The sequence below is a fragment of the Phasianus colchicus genome, chromosome 29 (genome assembly GCF_987193195.1).
Source record: "Phasianus colchicus chromosome 29, bPhaCol1.hap1.1, whole genome shotgun sequence".
Taxonomy (NCBI): domain Eukaryota; kingdom Metazoa; phylum Chordata; class Aves; order Galliformes; family Phasianidae; genus Phasianus; species Phasianus colchicus.
The window spans coordinates 1,459,679-1,478,328 of NC_143464.1; the positions used below are offsets into that span (position 1 = coordinate 1,459,679).

At 57.1% G+C, this 18,650-nt stretch overlaps 1 protein-coding gene across 2 annotated transcripts; it reads right to left on the reverse strand.

The window, feature by feature from the left end:
* Positions 1-11,059: 11,059 nt before the first annotated feature.
* Positions 11,060-17,003, reverse strand: LOC149914489 (uncharacterized). 2 transcript variants are annotated; one of them, XM_090126623.1, is made up of 4 exons: positions 14,941-17,003; positions 14,771-14,842; positions 14,600-14,671; positions 11,060-14,501 (listed from the first exon to the last, which is right to left on the reverse strand). In XM_090126623.1, the coding sequence occupies exons 1-4, from the start codon at positions 15,524-15,526 to the stop codon at positions 13,894-13,896; spliced, it is 1,338 nt and encodes a 445-aa protein (XP_089982749.1). In that variant the 5' UTR covers positions 15,527-17,003; the 3' UTR covers positions 11,060-13,893. The 2 variants fall into 2 exon arrangements, with proteins under 2 accessions (XP_089982749.1, XP_089982748.1); XM_090126622.1 differs by having other exon boundaries at positions 14,600-14,842.
* Positions 17,004-18,650: the final 1,647 nt, after the last annotated feature.

Sequence of the window (18,650 nt, forward strand, 5' to 3'; positions counted from 1 at the left end):
CATTTTCTGTAGGTGTGAATAATGCACTTATCCTGCAAATAGGCAGCTTTCTCTGACAGAAATTGATGGGCAAAGAGTTGGGGTTGGGGGCTCTAAGAGCAGTTGGGTTAAAGATATGAGACAGGGAAAAAGATGAAAATATCAAGGGAGATGGGATAAGATTAAAAAATGAGAGAAATGTGTAAGCTCCATAATTGTCTCTTGCATACGGAATGCTAAACTTCATGAAAGTAAATTCAAGCAATGGAGCTAAATGAACACTGTATTGAGAGAAAGAAAAATAAATAAAAGTATATCAGGAGGAGTGTCTCTGAGAATTGTCCTGTCATTATCTTCTGCACAGGACTCCATGCCCAGGAACTGCAGATGCCCAACAGCAGCTCCATCAGCGAGTTCCTCCTGCTGGCGTTGGCAGACACGCGGCAGCTGCAGCTCCTGCACTTCTGGCTCTTGCTGGGCATCTACCTGGCTGCCCTCCTGGGCAACGGCCTCATCAGCACAGCCGTAGCCTGCCACCACCGCCTGCACACCCCCATGTACTTCTTCCTCCTCAACCTCGCCCTCCTCGACCTGGGCTGCATCTCCACCACTCTCCCCAAAGCCATGGCCAATGCCCTCTGGGACACCAGGCACATCTCCTATGCTGGATGTGTTGCCCAGACCTTCCTGTTTGTCTTTCTGATATCGGCAGAATATTGCATTCTCACCATCATGTCCTATGACCGCTACGTTGCCATCTGCAAGCCCCTGCACTACGGGACCTTGATGGATGGCAGAGCTTGTGCCAGCATGGCAGCAGCTGCCTGGGGCACTGGGGTTCTCAATGCTCTGCTGCACACTGCCATACCTTTCCAGTGGCACTCTGCCAAGGCAATGCCATCAATCAGTTCTTCTGTGAAATTCCCCACATCCTCAAGCTCTCATGCTCACACTCCTATCTCAAAGAAATTTTTATTTTTGTGGTCAGTGCCTCATTCGTTTCTGGGTGCTTTACTTTCATTCTTTTCTCCTATGTGCAGATCTTCAGGGCTGTGCTGAGGATGCCCTCTGAGCAGGGATGGCACAAAGCCTTCTCCACGTGCCTCCCTCACCTGGCTGTGGTCTCCCTGTTTGTCAGCACTGCCATGTTTGCCTACCTGAAGCCACCCTCTATGTCCTCCCCATCCATGGACCTGGTTGTGCCTCCAACACTGAACCCACTCATCTACAGCATGAGGAACCAGGAGCTCAAAGATTCTCTGTGGAAACATATGAACAAATGTGTTTCAAAAGCAATGAACTGCCCACCTCTTTAAAACTAAGAGTTGTAATGCAGATTTTAACAGAATCAAACTTTATGTGTTTTGTATGTTCATTTTCTAAGTGTAATTTACTGAATGTTTTATTCTGTGTTTTAGGTATTCTAATGTTTTTCATGGAAACTTCATTATGCCTGTCCATTCCTATCCACCTTGCACCTATGTAGTGTAACCCAGACACAGTGTACATGAGGAATCAGCCTATCTGTGAACCTTATCAGAAAACGGCCATACAATGACTTTGTCTTCCTTCCTGTGAGACATTTCTGGAGTTGCTGGGGTCAGTTGTTCTCAGAAACACATAATCCAGCACGAAGCATACAGCTGTTAATCAAACTGTGCGGTGACTGCAGCCTGCAATAGCTGACGGGCCATCCCTTGGCGCCTGGCTGGGGTCTGTGCTTTCAGGCTCACATCTGTCAGTGCCTCTGACAGGCCAGCAGCAGCACCTGGTTTGCACGTTGGTTGTCATTTCCCCTCTTCCTCAGTCCCTGTGAGACCTTGTGTAAGAAAATGTCTTGGTTATGGGTTCCATCTCAGAGGCTTAACTTTTTCCCTGAAGTCTCCCTTCTGTGCTTCTTTCCATTTACCACACAGAGGTGAGCACTGCCTCCACGATGCCCTAGGGTAGCTGAAGCACACATGAGAGCCCAAGAAGGTTTTCCCACGACTCTCAGGACATTCTGGAGCATGAATTTGTAGGTAGGAAGTGCAACTGTGGGGTAGCTCAGAGCTGCTGGGCAGGTGGTGCAGGTCCTCCTGCAGAGCTCTGTGTCCTTCTCCTTCCTGAGTCAGGTGCCACTTCCATCTCAGGAATGGAACAGCCAACAGAGGTGAGACAGAAGCTTTTTAAGAAAAGGCTCAGGGTTGCATGAGAGACAGAATTCAGTGGTGTGGTGGTGCTGTGTTGAGCTGAAACTCAACCCCACAGACCCTTAGCCTTGCAGCTCCTGTGGCTTGGTGACAGTGCTGCTGTGTGGCTGCAAACACAAGCAAGGACACGCAGTGAGCACTTCTGTCACACAGACTGTTTCCACCACAGCAAGTCCATTGTTAATGGAAATCTCCTCATGGTAGTGCCTGAAGGCTCAGGGCTTCTTTAATTGTTGCTGCCAAGAACATTCCCAAGGAATGGACTGCACAGATTCCCACACTTAATCTCCCACTCACGCTAAAACCAAGCTTTAATTGCTAGCATTAAAATATTGTATTTAATTCTAGCCTTCCCTGCAGCCCACAACAAAACACCTATCCGTAATGCTTACCTGTACCCAGTGTTCTGAAAAATTCAGCAGAACTCCATGCCCTCTCACTAAACTTTTGCTTAATCTCTGCCCCAAAATGGTGAGTTCTAACCCCTAATCCCTATCCTGAACACCCAACACCCACAGACCCTGCTCTTGTGCTCTGCCCTCCTCACCTTCAACTCCTCCACTAACCCTAAACTTTGGGTACTTGGCTCTTCAGGGAAGAGCAGGAATGGTGGAGTCTTAGAGTCACCATCCCTGGATGTGTTTAAAAACAGTTTGGATGTGGTGCTCAGGGACGTGATTTAGCTGAGGGATGTTAGAGTTAGGGTAGGACGGTTAGGTTGGACTCGATGATCTTGAAGGTCTTTTCCAGCCTGAGTGATTCTGTGATGCTATGGAAGGGGCCCCCTTCCCCGCTCACCCTTCAAACTGTCACCGCCCAGCAGCTCTGCAGCCAGCAGTGCGCTCCCAGCCACCTCCACAGCCACGTGCCTCCTGCGGGCCCACGAGGCTCTGAGGCAGAGCTGCTGCACCCCTGTGCATGCACACACACGTGTATCCACACACCCGCACACACCCTTTGTGCAAACGCACGCGCGTGTGCAAGGACACCTGTAATGAAGGCACTGGGGCACAGCTGCAGCCCCATCCCGAGATGCGGGTTGCTGCGGGATTCCTCGTTTGGACGCTGCGGGGTTAACCCGGAGCCGCAGTCTGAGGGACACTCCTCATGTGCTCTGCAGATGGAAGATGTGCCAGGAGCCAAGGCAAGACTTTCACAGACAGCGCAGGGGTGGCGTTCCTGGGCCGGGCGGGGACATGCAGAGCAGCGCCCACTGCCCTGGGATCTGCAGCACTGCACAAGGGCTCAGGGCGCAGCACTGCGGCACAGCTCCCCGAGGACGCCGGGTTCAGCACCAGAGCCCTGGGTGGGCTATGGGGGGCCTGGGACGGTGATGGGGGTCCTGTCAGGGACTCTGGGGGGCTGTGAGATCCCAGGGGGGCCCTGGAATGGGTCAGGGGGGTCCGAGGGAGGAAATACGGGGTTGAAAGGGAGCCCAGTGGGGGACATGGGGTGCTGCTGGGGATTGTGGGGCTCTGTGAGGTACCAGGCAGAATTTGGGGGAGGTGTACTGGGTCTGAGAAAGTCCTTGAGGAGATCTGGGGCTCTGTGGGGTGCTATGGGGGATGGGGGACATTGGCTGGATATGAAAACACAGCCTGCGGGGGCAGAATGCTGCTCTCAAGTAGGCAGGATGTTGGCTGCAGGTAGGACACAGGGGTATGGAGTTGTATGGGGACACGGGGGGAACGGGGGGATGTGGGGAGCATTTTGGGGTAAAAAGGGGGGATGTGGGGCAGTGTTGGAGCGCATTTCTTTTTTTGTGAGACTGTACAGGGGGTCCCTGGACCCAAAGGTGGGGCCCTGAGCCATAACCCCACATGAGCCATAACCCAAGAGGACCACGTAACCCTGTATGTGTGTGACCCCATGGCTGCACGTGACCCACAGCCCTGTGTGAACCATACCCCCCACACCACACTGTGACTCCCTGACCCTGCCTGCCCCCATCACGCTGCAACCCCTGACATGTGGCCCCAGAACTCTGGGATCCTTGCCTCCACCTCACCTTGACTATATAACCCCATGTGGCCCATAACCCCATGTCACCCCAAATGCCCCTACCATCCCATATGACCCCATCACTGTGACCCACAATCTCATCTGACCCCATAACACTGAGCCACCCCATAACCCAACGTAACCCCATAACTCTGTGACCCTTCAGGACCCTCATGTGACCCACGACCCCCTGTCCTCACCCCATGTGGCCATAGAACCAGCTGTGTGTGGGGAAAAGGCATCTCCTCCTTCCTCAGAGTGGGGCTGCCCCAGAGCTGCCCCAAGGAAGACATGGGGCGGGTTGCAGCCATACGTCTCAGTTTGGAGAGCTGGGAACTGGACAAAGGGGCCACAAGAAGGACAGGAATGCTTTGGAGGGAAATACCTGTCACAAGGGTTGGTGGGTTGGTAGCTTCTGTTCCTCTAAGTGGACGAGAACAGAACAAACTGATCCCACTGAGACTGGGGAAGGCACTGGACCTGCAGTGCTGCGTGGCAATGAGGGAGACTTGAACCAGGAATGGAGCTGGGATGGACTGAAGCAAATCAACTCCTTCACAAGACAGTGGGAGAAGAAATCCAAGTCAGCTGCAGAACAAACAGCAGAACTCCTTACAAAAAAAAGGTATCCCAGATTGGGGCTGTTGGAGCAGGAATGGACAAAGAACTCTGATCGCAGCGCAGCACGAGGAGGAAGGAATAATGCATGGTGGTGCAGAAGGAGAAGGATGGAGAACATCAGCGGTGGGATTCCCCTTTTGCACGGTCACCCAGCACTATGGGACTCTGCAACAAGAAGCTGCACCCTGCCGTGGTCAGCATGGCTGTGTGTGTCACCTGTGTGCTGCTGGAAATCATCTGAGCAATAAGAAATGAGCTTTGCTGCTGCACCGAGAACTGTGCCTAATGGAACATCAGATGAGAGCGTTTCTTGCACATCCCAAAGGCACTTGGGGGGATCTGCTGGGATGTGGGTAAGTCGTACAGGGTTGTGGGGCAGTTAAAGGATGCCTATGGGAGGGCTATAGGGGCACTCTGGGGCAGCTATGGGGCAGAGCCACACCTAGGAACTGCCTTTACCCAACACACCGCTGTGGTGGAAATGCTGCTGGCCACGGGCCGTGGGCAGTGATGGGGCTGTTCTGGGGCTGCTCTAGGTTGGCTCTGGGGCTGCTATGGGGCAGCTATGGGACACACCCACAGCTCAGTGGGGCTGATGTTCCCTCACACGCAGCTGGTGGGGAATCTGCTCTGATCATGGGACCCCCTCCATAGCCCCCCATTGCCCTTTTGACCCCCATCTTGCCCCCCAACATGTGGGCAAGATGAGGGTCGGGGCAGATAGAGACTGCTGTTCTACAGCAGCCCCACAGCCACCCTCCAGTACTGCCTGAACAACCCAAGAACAGACCCATCACTGTCCACAGCCTCATATGGGCTGATGGTGCTCATAGGGCTATGGGTCACGTGGAGCCTTGGGGTCACGCCGAGTTCTATGGGGTTATGGGGTCATGTGGGGTTATGGATCAGGGCTACACCTTTGGGCCACAGGGAACCCCAGTCCCCTCTCAGGAAGAAATCAATACATGCATTCCAACATGGCCCACATCCCCCATTCTGACCCCAAACCCCTCCCCACGTGACCCCAGACCCGCTACGTCCCCATGCCACCCCATGTCCCCATGCCCACAAGTCCCACCTTTACCTCACACGTTGCCTTCTGCTGTGCAGCACTCTGCTCCTGCAGCCTGTGGCCCAGATCCCCATATGCTCCCATGTTCCTGTGCCCCCATATCTCTAATGCCCCACACGTCACTGTTACCCACATCTGTACCCTACCCCTTCTCCAGCTCCAAATTCCTCTCCTGCAGCAGGCAGCCCTGACCCATTATTGTGCGATTGTATGGGATCTGGGAGGACACGGAGGTGAGGAGGGGCCCCAGGTGGGCTACGGGATTCCTGGAATGGTGACCTGGGTCCTGTGTCAGGGACTGTGGGGGAGATCCCAGGGAGGTCCGGGAGGTGGCAAGGGAGGACAGAGGGAGGAAATAAGGGGGCTCAGTGGGAGTCCAGTAAGGGACATGGGGTGCTGCTGGGGACTGTGGAGGTCTGGGATGTTTCCAGGCAGCTATGGGGGAGGAGTACCAGGTCTGAGGAGGTCCTGAAGGGGCTATGGGGCTCTGTGGGGGCTGCGGGGTGCCTACAGGGATCTTGCTGGGGAAATACTGAGGGGGTTATTGGCGCTCTGAGGGAATGATGGGTGGGCTGTCATGGGAAAGGAAAGGGTAAGCTTGGGGAAAACAAGGGGCAGCCAGGGGGATGGAAGGGAAACCTACAGGAATGCAAGGGGAATTTGGGCTGAGGCAAGGGAACAGCTAGGGGAAGAACAGGGGAACGTCCCAGGAACTGAGTTCTTCTTTCAAATCCACATCTTCTGCTTCCCAACACAGCTGCAAAGCTGCCAGAGGAGCTGCAGTACCGCTGCCCACCTCCTGCCTGTGTCAGAAAGAGCTGCATGTTAGTGGGGTGCAACTGCCATTAAAATGCCGACTCCATAATTGCAGTCACAAAACCATCACCTTCAGTCTCTGCCACAGGCAGACGACCATGGCCTTGCACAGGAACCATTTCTACACAGCAAGGGAAGTCCTTCACTGCCTTAGGATGTGAGTAACACAGAGGAAGGGCCCCAAAGCCTTCAAAACATGCTATCAAGCCACCGGGCAAAGGTAGGGAGAGCCTTTTAGCCCCACATTCCCTTATAACCCACCCTACAGCCCCGTATCACCCTATGGCCCCACACAACCCTTTAGAGATCCATATCCCCCATAGACTCCCTATAGCCCCATTCTCCCTATACCCACCAATAACCTCCCACAGCCACCCTATTTCCTCCCCACAGCCTCCCTCACAACCCCTCATAGCACAACATCCCTCTCTATAGCCCCCTGCCTCCTATCACCCCAAACCCTCTCACAGCCCACCACAAACCCTTATAACCCTATATCCCTCTATAACACCCCTTATAATTCTATATCCCCCTATAACACCCCCCCTATTGCCCCATATCTCCCTATATCCCTCCACAACCCCCTGTACCTCCCCAATAGAATTGTATAGCCCCTTACAGCCCCATTTCGCCCCGATAGCCCCCTGAGATCCCAACAGCCCCCTATAGAGCCCACATAGCCCTAAAACCCTCCCTACAGCCCTCCCTTTATAGCCACCCACAGCCCCACATCAGCCCTGTACCCCCCCACGGCGCCCCACAGTCCCCTATATCACCCCCACAGCCCCTCTTGTTCCATATCCTCTTATACCCCTTCTATAGTCCCCCACAGCTTTCTATACCCCATATCCCCCAGAGCCCCCGACAGCCCCCATCACCCCTACATTCTGCTCAGAACTTCCTGTTTCCTCACAGCCCCCGATATCCCCCCATATCCACCCCTACAGACCCCCCACAGCCCCCAGTATCCCCACATTACTCCATGCCCCCCTGTAGCCCCACAGTACCCCACATCCCCCAATACCCCCCAATATCCCCACAGCCCCTAAACTCCCACATCCCCCCGGATCTCCCCCACCGCCCCCCGCACCCACAGCCCACCTCAGCCCCGGGGGGCACCGCGAGCAGCGCTGCCGGCTCCTCTCCCCGGCCCCGGCCCGGAGCCGTTCTCCCGCGCACCTCCGGCGCCGCTGTCCTCAGCACCGCTCCCGTCGTGCCGCGGTTCCGTCTCGGTGCTGCCCGGACAGCTCCGGCGCGCAGCGGCTGTGGGACCGGCGCCGTCCGAGGGGAGAGCCGGCTGCCGACGGCCGTTCCCGCGCGCGGCGCCTCAGCCAATCGGAGCCGGCGGCGCTACCGCTGACCAATGAGAGGCACGAATGAGCCGGAACTGCCTATAACTAGAGAGAGGCGGGGGCGGGACAGAGCAGCACTTGACCAATGAGATGCTGCGACAAGCCGGAACTGCCCCTGACCAATGAGAGCCCGGGGGCGGGACGGAGCTGCGGAGGGGGCGGGGCTCGGAGTGTTCCCTATTGCTGTAGGGGATGGGATTGGGATTGGGATTGGGATTTGGGATGAGGGATTGGGATTGACAGGTGTGAGATGGGGTTGGGATGAGGGATGGGGAATGAGATTTGGAATTGGGATTGGGATGTGGGATATAGGATGTGGGGTTGGCATGTGGGATACAGAATGTGGGCTATAGGATATGGGGTTGGGATGGGGGATATAGGACATGGGTTTGGGATATGGAGTTGGGATGTTGGATGTGAGGTTGGAATGTGCAGTTGGGATGTTGGATGTGGCATTGGGATGTGGGGTGCGGGAATATGGATATGGGATGGATACGGGATGGGATATCGGGAAATGGGATATATATGGGCTGGGCTCTGCATACGGGATGGACTTGGAATGGATATGGCAGCTAGCGTGGAAGCTTAGAAGCACAGAACGGCTCAGGTTGGCAGAGCAGCGCTCCCTCTGAACTCGGTGCCGTCTGTGAACGCACTGAGGGTGCACTCAGTGCCCTGCTCAAGGTCATTGATAAAGGTGTTCAGTAGGAGTGGCCCCAGTCCCCAGCCCTGGGGGACAGCACTCGTGAGCGGCCGCCAGCTGGAAAATCCTGCTCTGGGTGTACAGACTTGGCCGGGTCCCCGTCTGCAGACAAAAGTGCCAGGAGCCAAACGGTGTGGGGGAGGAAGAGCCGTGACGTGGGAGGCGTCTTGATGCCTGTCTGTCCGTCTGCACGGCAGGCCCAGCCGCCCCTGCTTCCCCCCTCCATGGGAACTGCCCCTGCTGCCGCTGCCGGAGTCTCTGCTGGCCACGGTGAGCCGATGCGATTCCCCTCCATCCGCCCGTGCCCTGCCTGCTGCCCATCCCCACGGCAATTCACAGCACTGGGCAGAGCAGGCGAGCTGTGTGAAACGCCCTCTGCATCCTGCTGCACAAAGGACTGCAGGGAGAGAGGAGGGCTGGGGCTGCTGGTGGCAGCTGAGGGACACCGTGGCCATCTGTGGTGCCCCATCCTGCCCCGGAGGTGGGCGTGGGGAGCTGGGGGGCTGTGACACAGCACAAATGACTGCAGGCAGAGGGACGTAGCAAAACACAAACACAAAGCTTTTAATAACCTATCCGAGAATACAACGAGAAACAGAAACGACAGTAATCGCCGCGCTGGAATAAACATTGGAGGAAACGGCAGCCAAGGTTTGCAGAGAGCTTCCAGATCGTGCCAGAGATAGGATATCAGAGTGCTGAGATGTTAATTATCACTAAGGGAAAATACAGCCTGAGCCATGTCCACATCATTAGCCCAGTGAGCGCAGAATCCAACCGCTTATTGAGGTCACAAAAGAGCAAAAGGGCTCCTCCTGCTCCATCCCGTCCCTTAAAATGAGAAAAAAAGAAGAAATATCAAGCAAAAGACACCCAGCCATACCTTTCCACTCACAAGGCAGAAATAGGAATAGCAGTCCTCTCCTTGCTGAGACATGACCAGTGAAGTGTCAGAGGAAACTGAAGTTCCGAGGGCTCTCTCCGCAGGAACTTCCCCCGCTCTTGGAAAGAGCTGGCTTCACTCTTCCTCAGACTGCCTCGATCCCCAGACTCTCCTTTTGGACAGGAATCCTGCAGAAAGCACCAACAAGCGACAAATCATGAGGAAGAAGCATTTTCCCACCTTTCTTCTGCCACGCAATTCAGTCTCTTGAGGAGGGCAATGTCTGCAAATCAGCTGGCTGCAAGAGCTGCCCAACCCTAGCTCCAGCTTGTGTCTGACTGCATGGCTTGTGTCAGCAAGTGCTCTTCTCCATCTCCTCAGCAGCTCTGCACCCAGCCATCCGTGGGGCAGCAAGGCACGACTTGAACTCTACGATGTTTGTGCTCTCCTTCCTTGTCAGGGTCTGACATGAAGGCGGGGGTCCGGCAGCAACTGACCAGGGGAGGAATGACATTTCATCATCCTCACCAAAACGTGGGATGGAATCACAACAAGAACCCATTTCCCCTGGAAACAGCCGTGCTGAGGGGCACTGCTGGAGCTGGGAACTCCTCCCCAGCCCAGCCTTCCTGCTGAGACAGCTCCCGGCAAGCAGCCGGCACCAAACCCAGCTCACCTGGTCCCTGCTCAGCCGGAGCTGTGCCCAGCTCACACACACGCCGCAGCGGTGCTTCTGACGGGCTCTCACAGGTGATCTGCTCCAAGGAAGGCTCACAGCTCAGTCTGCGTGCAGCACGCTCACCAGAGCACCAGCTCTGCTCACCAGCTGTGGCACAAACGCTCCCAGCCCAGCAACCACTGTGACCTCAGCGAGTGCCCGCATCGCTTCTGTGCCTTCATCACAAGGGAAGGAAACGGACGCCTCCCAGATCCAGCTTTTGGGAAATAAACACTGGGGTCACCCAATGGGGTTATGTGCAGTAAAGTAACGGAGAAGCGAGGATGACTTTGTGCAGCCCAATAGAAACCAGGAAAGACCAATACGGCCTCATGGTGGTCAGTGGAGTCCCAGGGAACCAGCAGCAGCACTAGGAATGCACATCTGTATGCCCCAGGGCCGGTGCTGGCCTCTGGCTGTGGCTTCAGGCCCCGGGGCCGATGTCGGCCTCCCGGGCTGTGGCTTCAGGCCCTGTGGCCAGTGCCGGCCTCGCTGGCTGTGGCTGTGGCTTTCGGTCCCTGGTCTGGTTCCAGCCTCTCGCGCTGTGTCTCTGGTCCCCAGGGCTGGTGCCGGCCTTTCTGGCTGTCGACGTGGCTTTAGGCCCCAGGGCTGCTGTCGGCCTCTGTGGCTGTAACTGGCTGAACAGCCCAGGGCTGGTGCTGGCCTCTCGAGCTGCGGCTCTGGCTTCAGGCCCTTGGCCTGGCTCTGGTCAGCATGCCATGACTAAACCTTCCATGCTAAGACTTGTCTCTTGATAGGGATGTTCCCTTAACCTCACACCTTTAGCACAACAGCTTCTGTTGAGATTCCCACCAGTGAAGAAGTATTAGTGCCACTCCTCACTCCTTGCTGCTAGGAGGGGCTGTTTGAAGACTGACGCACGTGCCGTGATCAAATCTCTCTTGCAGGAATAATGTGCTGAGAAAAAAGAATGTTTGGGCCAGGTGGCCTCAGAAACCTGGCTGTTCTGGATGATGGCTGCTGATGGAAACAGGTATTCTTGTGGCTGTTCAGCTTTTAACATGAGCCAGGTGTGCTGTAGCAAGAACCATTGGGCTCTAAAATGCCTTTAAACACGCACACTACCTATTTCTGTCCTGCATGCCATCTTTGCTGCTTTTTGGTGCAGGAGTTTTTACTAGCATGTATTGGGCTTGTTTGCTTGCGGAAGGAACATTATGTGTAGTTTTCACAGAGAACTTCTGTTATGATTTCTTTATGCTTTTAATTCTAACTATCAGGAGTGGTGCTGCAAGAAAGGGCCCTGCCAGTGCCAGTAAGTTCCTACCCAGCTCTGTGTGACAGACCCCACTGTGGAGGGAAGCATAAAGGATGGCAGTTCAGAATCCTCTCTTGCCAGCCTGACGTGCTGGATTTTGAGCATATGAAGTGTGCTCTGTCTACCCAAGGTGTTCCCTTCTGCTTTAAAGGAGAAGGCTGCAGGGTGATATTTCCCTTTTGTCTTGCAGATGCGCTCCTTGGCACAGACCTCTCTCGGCCTTCAGCATTGTTTCCTCGTGCCAGACTATTTTGCAGACTGTGGGTGTCCCAGATTCAGCCTTCTATTTCTCTAGTCTGACAAATATTTTATTTGGAGGAGGAAAGAAAGAATGTAGTTTAATGAGAATAACATCTGAGTGCTAACGCAGTGAGGTGAATGAGGGCCACAGAGGCAACTTGGTGCTGCTGAAGCACTGCCCAGTGACGAGGTCGGGGGTAACACCTGCTGGCAGATGAGGATAATGCTTTTGGACCGAGTGAGGAGAGAATGAAACACGATGACTGAGCTGCCTGCAAAGAGCTGCTGGGGGAAGCTTGGTGCCAACTTTGTGTTTGATCTGATAACCTCCTGTGCATGTTCTACGTTTATCCCACCCTCCATCTTTCCCACAGCCACACACGGGGCTCTGGGCAGCGGACGTTTCCGTTGCTGGGGGTCCTGCTGCCACCTCGAGGTGCTGAGCCAAACTGCCACCTTCTGTGTGAAACATGAGGAAAAAACGCAATTCTGAACCCGCAGCACCTCAAAGTCCCTTCAAGAGCCCCCACCTACTGTCCTCAGCCCTCCGGTTTTCCCTGCTGTCCCTTAGAAGCCTCAGGAGTGCCAGCAGCACCTTGTGCCTCAGGAGGCCTTGTGGATTTAATGAGGATGCACTCATCTCCTGCATCCTCTATCAAAAGAGGGGTGGCCAGCTGGGACAGGGAGGTGATTGTTCCCCTCTACTCTGCTCTTGTGAGGCCCCATCTGGAGTACTGCGTCCAAGTGTGGAGCCCCCAGTACAAGAAAGACAGGGAGCTGCTGGAGAGGGTCCAGAGGAGCCACAAAGATGATCAGGGGACTGGAGCACCTCCCCTATGAGGACAAGCTGAAGGAGCTGGGCTTGTTCAGCCTGGAGAAAAGAAAGCTGCGGGGTGACCTCATTGCAGCCTTTCAGTACCTAAAGGGAGCCTACAAACAGGAGGGGAATCAACTCTTTGAAAGGGTGAGTGACAGCAGGACAAGGGGAAATGGTTTTAAGCTGAGGGAAGGGAGATTTAGGTTGGATGTCAGGGGGAAATTCTTTACAGAGAGAGTGGTGAGGTACTGGAACAGCTGCCCAGAGAGGTTGTGGATGCCCCGTCCCTGGAGGTGTTCAAGGCCAGATTGGATGGGGCCCTGGGCAGCCTGGTCTAGCATTAGGTGGGAAGGTTGGTGGCCCTGCATGTGGCAGGGGCGTTGGAGATGCATGATCCTTCAGGTCCCTTCCAACCCTGGCAATTGTGTGTGTGATTCTGAGTGATCCTGATCACGGGCAAAAATATCGAACAGTGCTGACCCAAGCTGGGGGCTCAGTGGTGACATACAGGGAAACCTGCTGTGCTGCAGTGCGAGCCTCCGGTCCTGCTGCTGGGCACTGCTGGGTGCAGCCCGGCTCCGTCCTCTCTGCACCTCCCTGCAGGGTTTGATGGCTGTGCCCGGGATCCACCGAGCCTCCTCTTCTGCAGGCTGAGCCGCCCCAGCTCTCCCAGAATCCCACCCCAACCATTCCCCATCCTTACATTCTCAGGCAGTGCTGACTGAGGAAGAGAGGGGATTTTGGAGGGGTGGAATTGGGCCGGTGAGGGCAGGCCTGGGACACGGCCCTTTGTGCTGCCCCATCCTGCCCCATAGGTGTCTGTAGGGGACCTTGGGGGATTTGGTGCTGCATGAACAACTGCAGGTGGAGGCGTAGGAAAGTGAATGCAAAACATTTAATGATATAACGTAATGTCAAGTAAAATAATTGATCATAACTGAACAGAATCTAACAGGATTTAACATAACTTAATTTAACACAGTCCCACATCGTCCTAGTCCAAGATGACGTTTGTGGACAGCCCAGGTTTGGAGGAGTAGGGCTGGGCCAGTGCTGGTGCCCCTGGAGCACTGCTGCTGCTCTCTGTGTGCCACTGGGGCCGGCGAGGAGCCCAGGGCTACAGGTAGGCTTCTTTGTTGGCTATGGCCGTGCCTCCTGCTGCACCACGTGGGCCGGTTTCTGCGGAGGCTCCCGCTCGTGCTGAGCCCACCCAGCTTCACCTAGCGCCGGCGTTTCTGTCCTGGAGCGTCCTGGCCCAGGGGCAGCTCCCTCTTTCTGGTTGGGACGCTGCCAGTGTGCTGCTCGTGCCCTCTGCTCTTGCCTTTCCCGGTGGTGCAGGCGGGCGCTGGGCACTCGGCCGGCTCGGTGCCATCCCCGTGGGGGTCGTCTGGCACGTGGCAGGAGATGCAGCCGGGTGGCAGCGCCAGGCGGGTGAGAACCACCCGGGGCTGCCTCTGCCGCGCCTCTTCCGTCAGATGCCCAAAGGGCAGCGACTCGGAGAGCTGCCCACAGCATGCTGGCTGCCTCCAGAACAGGTCGCTGATGGGCCTGGCATCAGCCTCTGCCTCTCTGCTGAGCCCTGTGCCGGCCCAGGGAAAGTCAGGGAGCGCTGCGATGAAAGGAGCGCTGTCGAGGCTGCTGGGGACAGCTGGGCTCGGTGGCCGCGTGGCATCGATCCACCGCAGCAGCTCTGCCCTTTCCTGGACATTCAGTTCTGGCAGCAGCTCACTGTGACCATTTTCCATAGTCTCAGTGCAATCGGTCCCCTCTGCTTGGACATCAACCAGGTCCTGGTTCTGCTGGGGGACCTCCAGAGGACTCGTCACTTCTGAAAAAGCAAGAACATCCCCCAGAATGATGATCACAGCATTCCCACAGCCACCCAATGCAGACACCCCCCGCCAGCTCTGCAGCCCCCAGACTCACCATTGTTGACCCATGCCAGGAGGTCATCCATGTCCGGGATGTCGTCCGGGATCTCTGTGCTGGATGTCACTTCTGGAAAAGGGAAGAGAATCCCCACATGGGCAATTCCAGCTTTCCCACAGCCGCTCAATGCGAACAGCTCCCTGCCAGCTCTGCTGCCCCCAAACTCACCGCTGTTCATCCACGTCAGGAGGTCGTCGATGTCCATTATGTCCTGCGAGACGTCTGCGCTCGTTGTCGCTGCTGGAAAAGCAAGAAAATCCCCAGTGGGGCAATGCCAGCTTTCCCACAACCAGCCGGTGCGGACAGCCTGCCGCCCGCTCTGCAGCCCCCAAACTCACCACCTGATTCCAGCGCTGCGGTGCTGCAGGTGAGTGGAGCCGTGGTGGGATGGGGGCACACGTTGGTGGGCGCTGGGTGCCCCTGGTCCTCCGTGAGCACCACGGCATCTCCAAAGGGCCCCACTGCCTGCTCCCAGCTGGCGGGCAGCGTGCAGGGCACGGGGAGCACCTGCTGCTGCACCGAAGGTGCTGGCAGAAGGACGGGGCTGCCGGAGGCCTGCAGCGGGCAGCTGCCTGCGGGCTGCAGGGGCTCCCCATGGAACACGGCCCCAGGCCACAGCCCCATCGGCCGCTGGGGCTGCCGCGTCCCTGCCAGCAGGGGATGTCCCCAGCAGTGGGCAGGGGCCGTGGGGGGAGCCATGCCTGGGTGCTGATCCCAGGGTAGCAGCTGCAGCAGCGGTAAGTGCTGCCCCCCGGGTGGCAGCTGAACCACGGCTGGAGGCTCCCCAGGTGGGAGCTGCGCTCCCTGTCCCTGGATGCCTGGTAGCCCAGGCCAGACGGAGGCCTGAGGCGCCACGTGGGTGACACTGGGGACAGGGAGGGGTTGCGGTGACACCGGCACTGCTCCGCCGATGCTGGGCTGCATTGCAGCAGTGGCCGGTGGTGGCACAAGGGATCCAAAGAAAGCAGCGTTGGGTGTCGGAAGCACCGTCAGCGTCCCTGAAGGGATTCTCTCTGTGGGGAAATGCCCAAATGGGTACCGGGTTGAGATCTGGGGCACTGGGATCACCCGGAGGGCCGCAGTGCCAGGAGCAGAGCAGCCTGCTGCCTTACCTGCCGCAAGAGCTCAAGAGTGGCAGCGGGGGGTTCCGTGACCGCTGAGGTCAGCCCCTCTCCCCTGAGCTCACAAGGATTCTCTGTGACACTGTCACAGGCATTGCTCTCTGCCTGCCCCGTCACCAACACTCGCTGTGGCTGCTCACTGTGGCCTTCCATTGTTTCAGTGGAGATGATAAACTTGATGGAAATGAACTTTTTACGTGTCGAGATGTTGATCGGACAAAGGGGAACGGTTTTAACGTAAAGGGGGCAGATTTGGATTAGATGTCAGGGAAGTTCATCCCAGAGGCAGCCGAGGCCCTGGCACTGCTGCCCAGACAGGCCATGGGTGCCCCAGCCCTGCAGCTGCACACAACTCAGCTCCCATTGCAGTGAAGGGAGACAAAGGGAGGGACGTGGCTGATGACGCTCAAACAAGCGGTGGCATCGCAGGGCTGCGGCGCTCTGACTCTGCAAAGCCACCAAACTTCCACCTGCTGGCCGTCTCCCTTCACACATCTGCCTGTCACAGAAGCACAGGGGCTGGAAGGGATCTCTGCAGATGAGCGCAGTACAACCTCTCCCAGAGCAGCTTCCCTGCAGCGCTTCCACAGGAGAGGCTGCCTGGAGCTGCGGAGCCCAGAACTGACCCAGAGCTCCATACGTGCCCAGCGCTTCCTGCGGCCGTCCACAGCCTCCCAGGGCCACCAGTCCTGCCCAGTGCCCCCACTGGGGCCAACACACCCGACGCTCAGTACATGACCATCTCCTTCCCCGGGCACAAAGCAGGGCGACGGGGGCACTGGCGGCAGCAGCGAGGAGGAGCTGGAGGAGCCGCAGCTCTCGGCCCGCTGCAACCACCCCAACATCCCCCACTCCACGCCTCCCTGCGGGGACCGACGGCCGTGCCCGGGATCCCCCCGAGCCTCCTCTTCTGCGGGCTGAGCCGCCCCGGCTCTCCCAGAATCCCAGCCCAGCCATTTCCCACGCGGTGCCGAGGACGGCAGGGGATGCGGGGGGAGCGACGGGGCCGGCGCTCGCATCCTATGACGCGGCCGTTCGCGCCGCCCCGTCCTCACCCGGCGCCGGGCGCGGGGACGGGGCGGGTTATCGGAGCCGCAGAAACGACCGCGGGCAGAAGCGCCGGGAAACGAAGCTCCGACGTTTAATCGACGAACGCGCAGAGCGATCAACGGAAACGACCGCGTTCCCGACCGGCTCCCGTCCGAACGGCGACTCCGGAGGACGGCTCGGCGCCGACGGGGGACGGACGGCCCCGCGCCGCCTTCCCCTGACCGCCCGGCGTCCCCCGGACGGGGCCGTCGCAGCCGCGGCCGCCATTGGCGGAGAGCCCGCGCTCGGCTCGACCCCGCCGCGCTGCCATTGGTCGGGCCGCGGAACGGGGCGGGCTCTGCGCGCGGGGTCCTTTCTGTGGGTGGTCGCGCGCTTTTTTGCGTCATCACCGTCGCGTCCCGGCTGGCCCCGGGCTGGCTGCCCGCTTCCACGGCCGCTCGGAGCGTCTGTATGCGCGTGTGTGCAGAACCGTGCACACGAGTGCAAAGAGGCACTCACACGCACCCCTCTGCATTCACACACGCGGGCACTGATGTGCACGCAGCGCCCACGAGCGTGCAGCCGTGTGCAAAACCACGCAGCCACGTGCAAAGACCCCGATGCTCCCAGCCGTGGTTATGCAGGCACACACGCGCGTGCAGACACGTGTGCAACGCAGCCCTTTTGCACGCTCACACGCAGGTGCCGTCGAGGAAACATCCTCGTGCGCGTGCACGCGTGCAATCCCACCGCTCTGCACCGCCTTTGGCTGTCTGTCCGTCTGTCCGTCCCAGGGTACGTTTGGAGCTGACAGACAGGCTGTCTCAGGAGCAGAGGCGAGCAAACCACGCACCCAGAGCAGCACACGGCCCTGTGAGTTTCGTTCAGCACGCTCACACGGACACACACACAGGCACCCCTTGCAGGTGCTGGAAACATCCCAGTGATTTTTGTCAGGACGGGATCTCTGAGAAAAGCAGATTTTAGTCGCGATTGCAACGGCGGGCGTCCCACGGGCAGGAGCACCTCTGGACACAACACAACAGTCTGCATACCCTGTTCTTCCCCCCTTGCCTCCCGCGTTTCCCCGCTGGCTGGGTACTCCAGGTTCACAATCGTATCAAAGGTTCACATTTGTTAATTACTGTTAATTTGTTTGTTATCTGGTGTCAGCCCTGAAGATGTCTCAACTCTTCTTGTTCATACTGATATGGTGATTTTCTTCAGAGTCCTTGTTAAACAAAGGGTACGGAGGGGACGTGCCCCATCTTCCTCAATACCTTCTTCAGGCACTCCCTGAGCCATGTAACAAGTTGTCCTTTTAATTTGGGCAGGATACTCTTGCAGTGCGTGACATCTATTTTCAATGCTGGCTATACATAAGTTGTCGCTGGCCTATCTGTATGTTTTAAATTATTTATTACCTCTAGCTTGCCTTGGATACTGTCTCCCACAACATCCTTATAACAAAGCTGAGGAAGTGTGGACAGATGAGTGGACAGTGAGGTGGGTTGAGAACTGGCTGACTGGCAGAGCGCAGAGGGTCGTCGTTGGCGCTGCAGAGTCCGGTTGCAGACCTGTAACCAGCGGTGTTCCTCAGGGGTCGGTGCTGGGTCCGGTCTCATTCAACATCTTCATCAGTGACCTCGATGAGGGGACGGTGGCCACCCTCAGCAAGTTTGCTGATGATACGAAGTTGGGAGGATCGGCTGACACGCCTGAAGGCTGTGCTGCCATTCAGCGAGACCTGGACAGGCTGGAGAGCTGGGCAGTAAGAGACCAGATGAGGTTTAACAAAAAAAAGTGTTGAGTCTTGCATTTGGGGAGGAATAATCGCATGCACCAGTACAGGTTGGGGGATGAGCTGCTGGAGAGGAGCTCTGCGGAGAGGGACCTGG

What these genes read in the sequence shown, in the direction of transcription:
- LOC149914489 (XM_090126622.1), bottom strand. Translation starts at nt 15,526, where the DNA reads ATGCAGCCCAGCATCGGCGGAGCAGTGCCGGTGTCACCGCAACCCCTC. An exon ending in CGCAGCGCTGGAATCAGGTG is followed by an intron (nt 14,843 to 14,940) that starts GTGAGTTTGGGG and finishes TTGCTTTTCCAG; the next exon opens with CAGCGACAACGAGCGCAGAC. An exon ending in CCTGGCATGGGTCAACAATG is followed by an intron (nt 14,502 to 14,599) that starts GTGAGTCTGGGG and finishes TTGCTTTTTCAG; the next exon opens with AAGTGACGAGTCCTCTGGAG.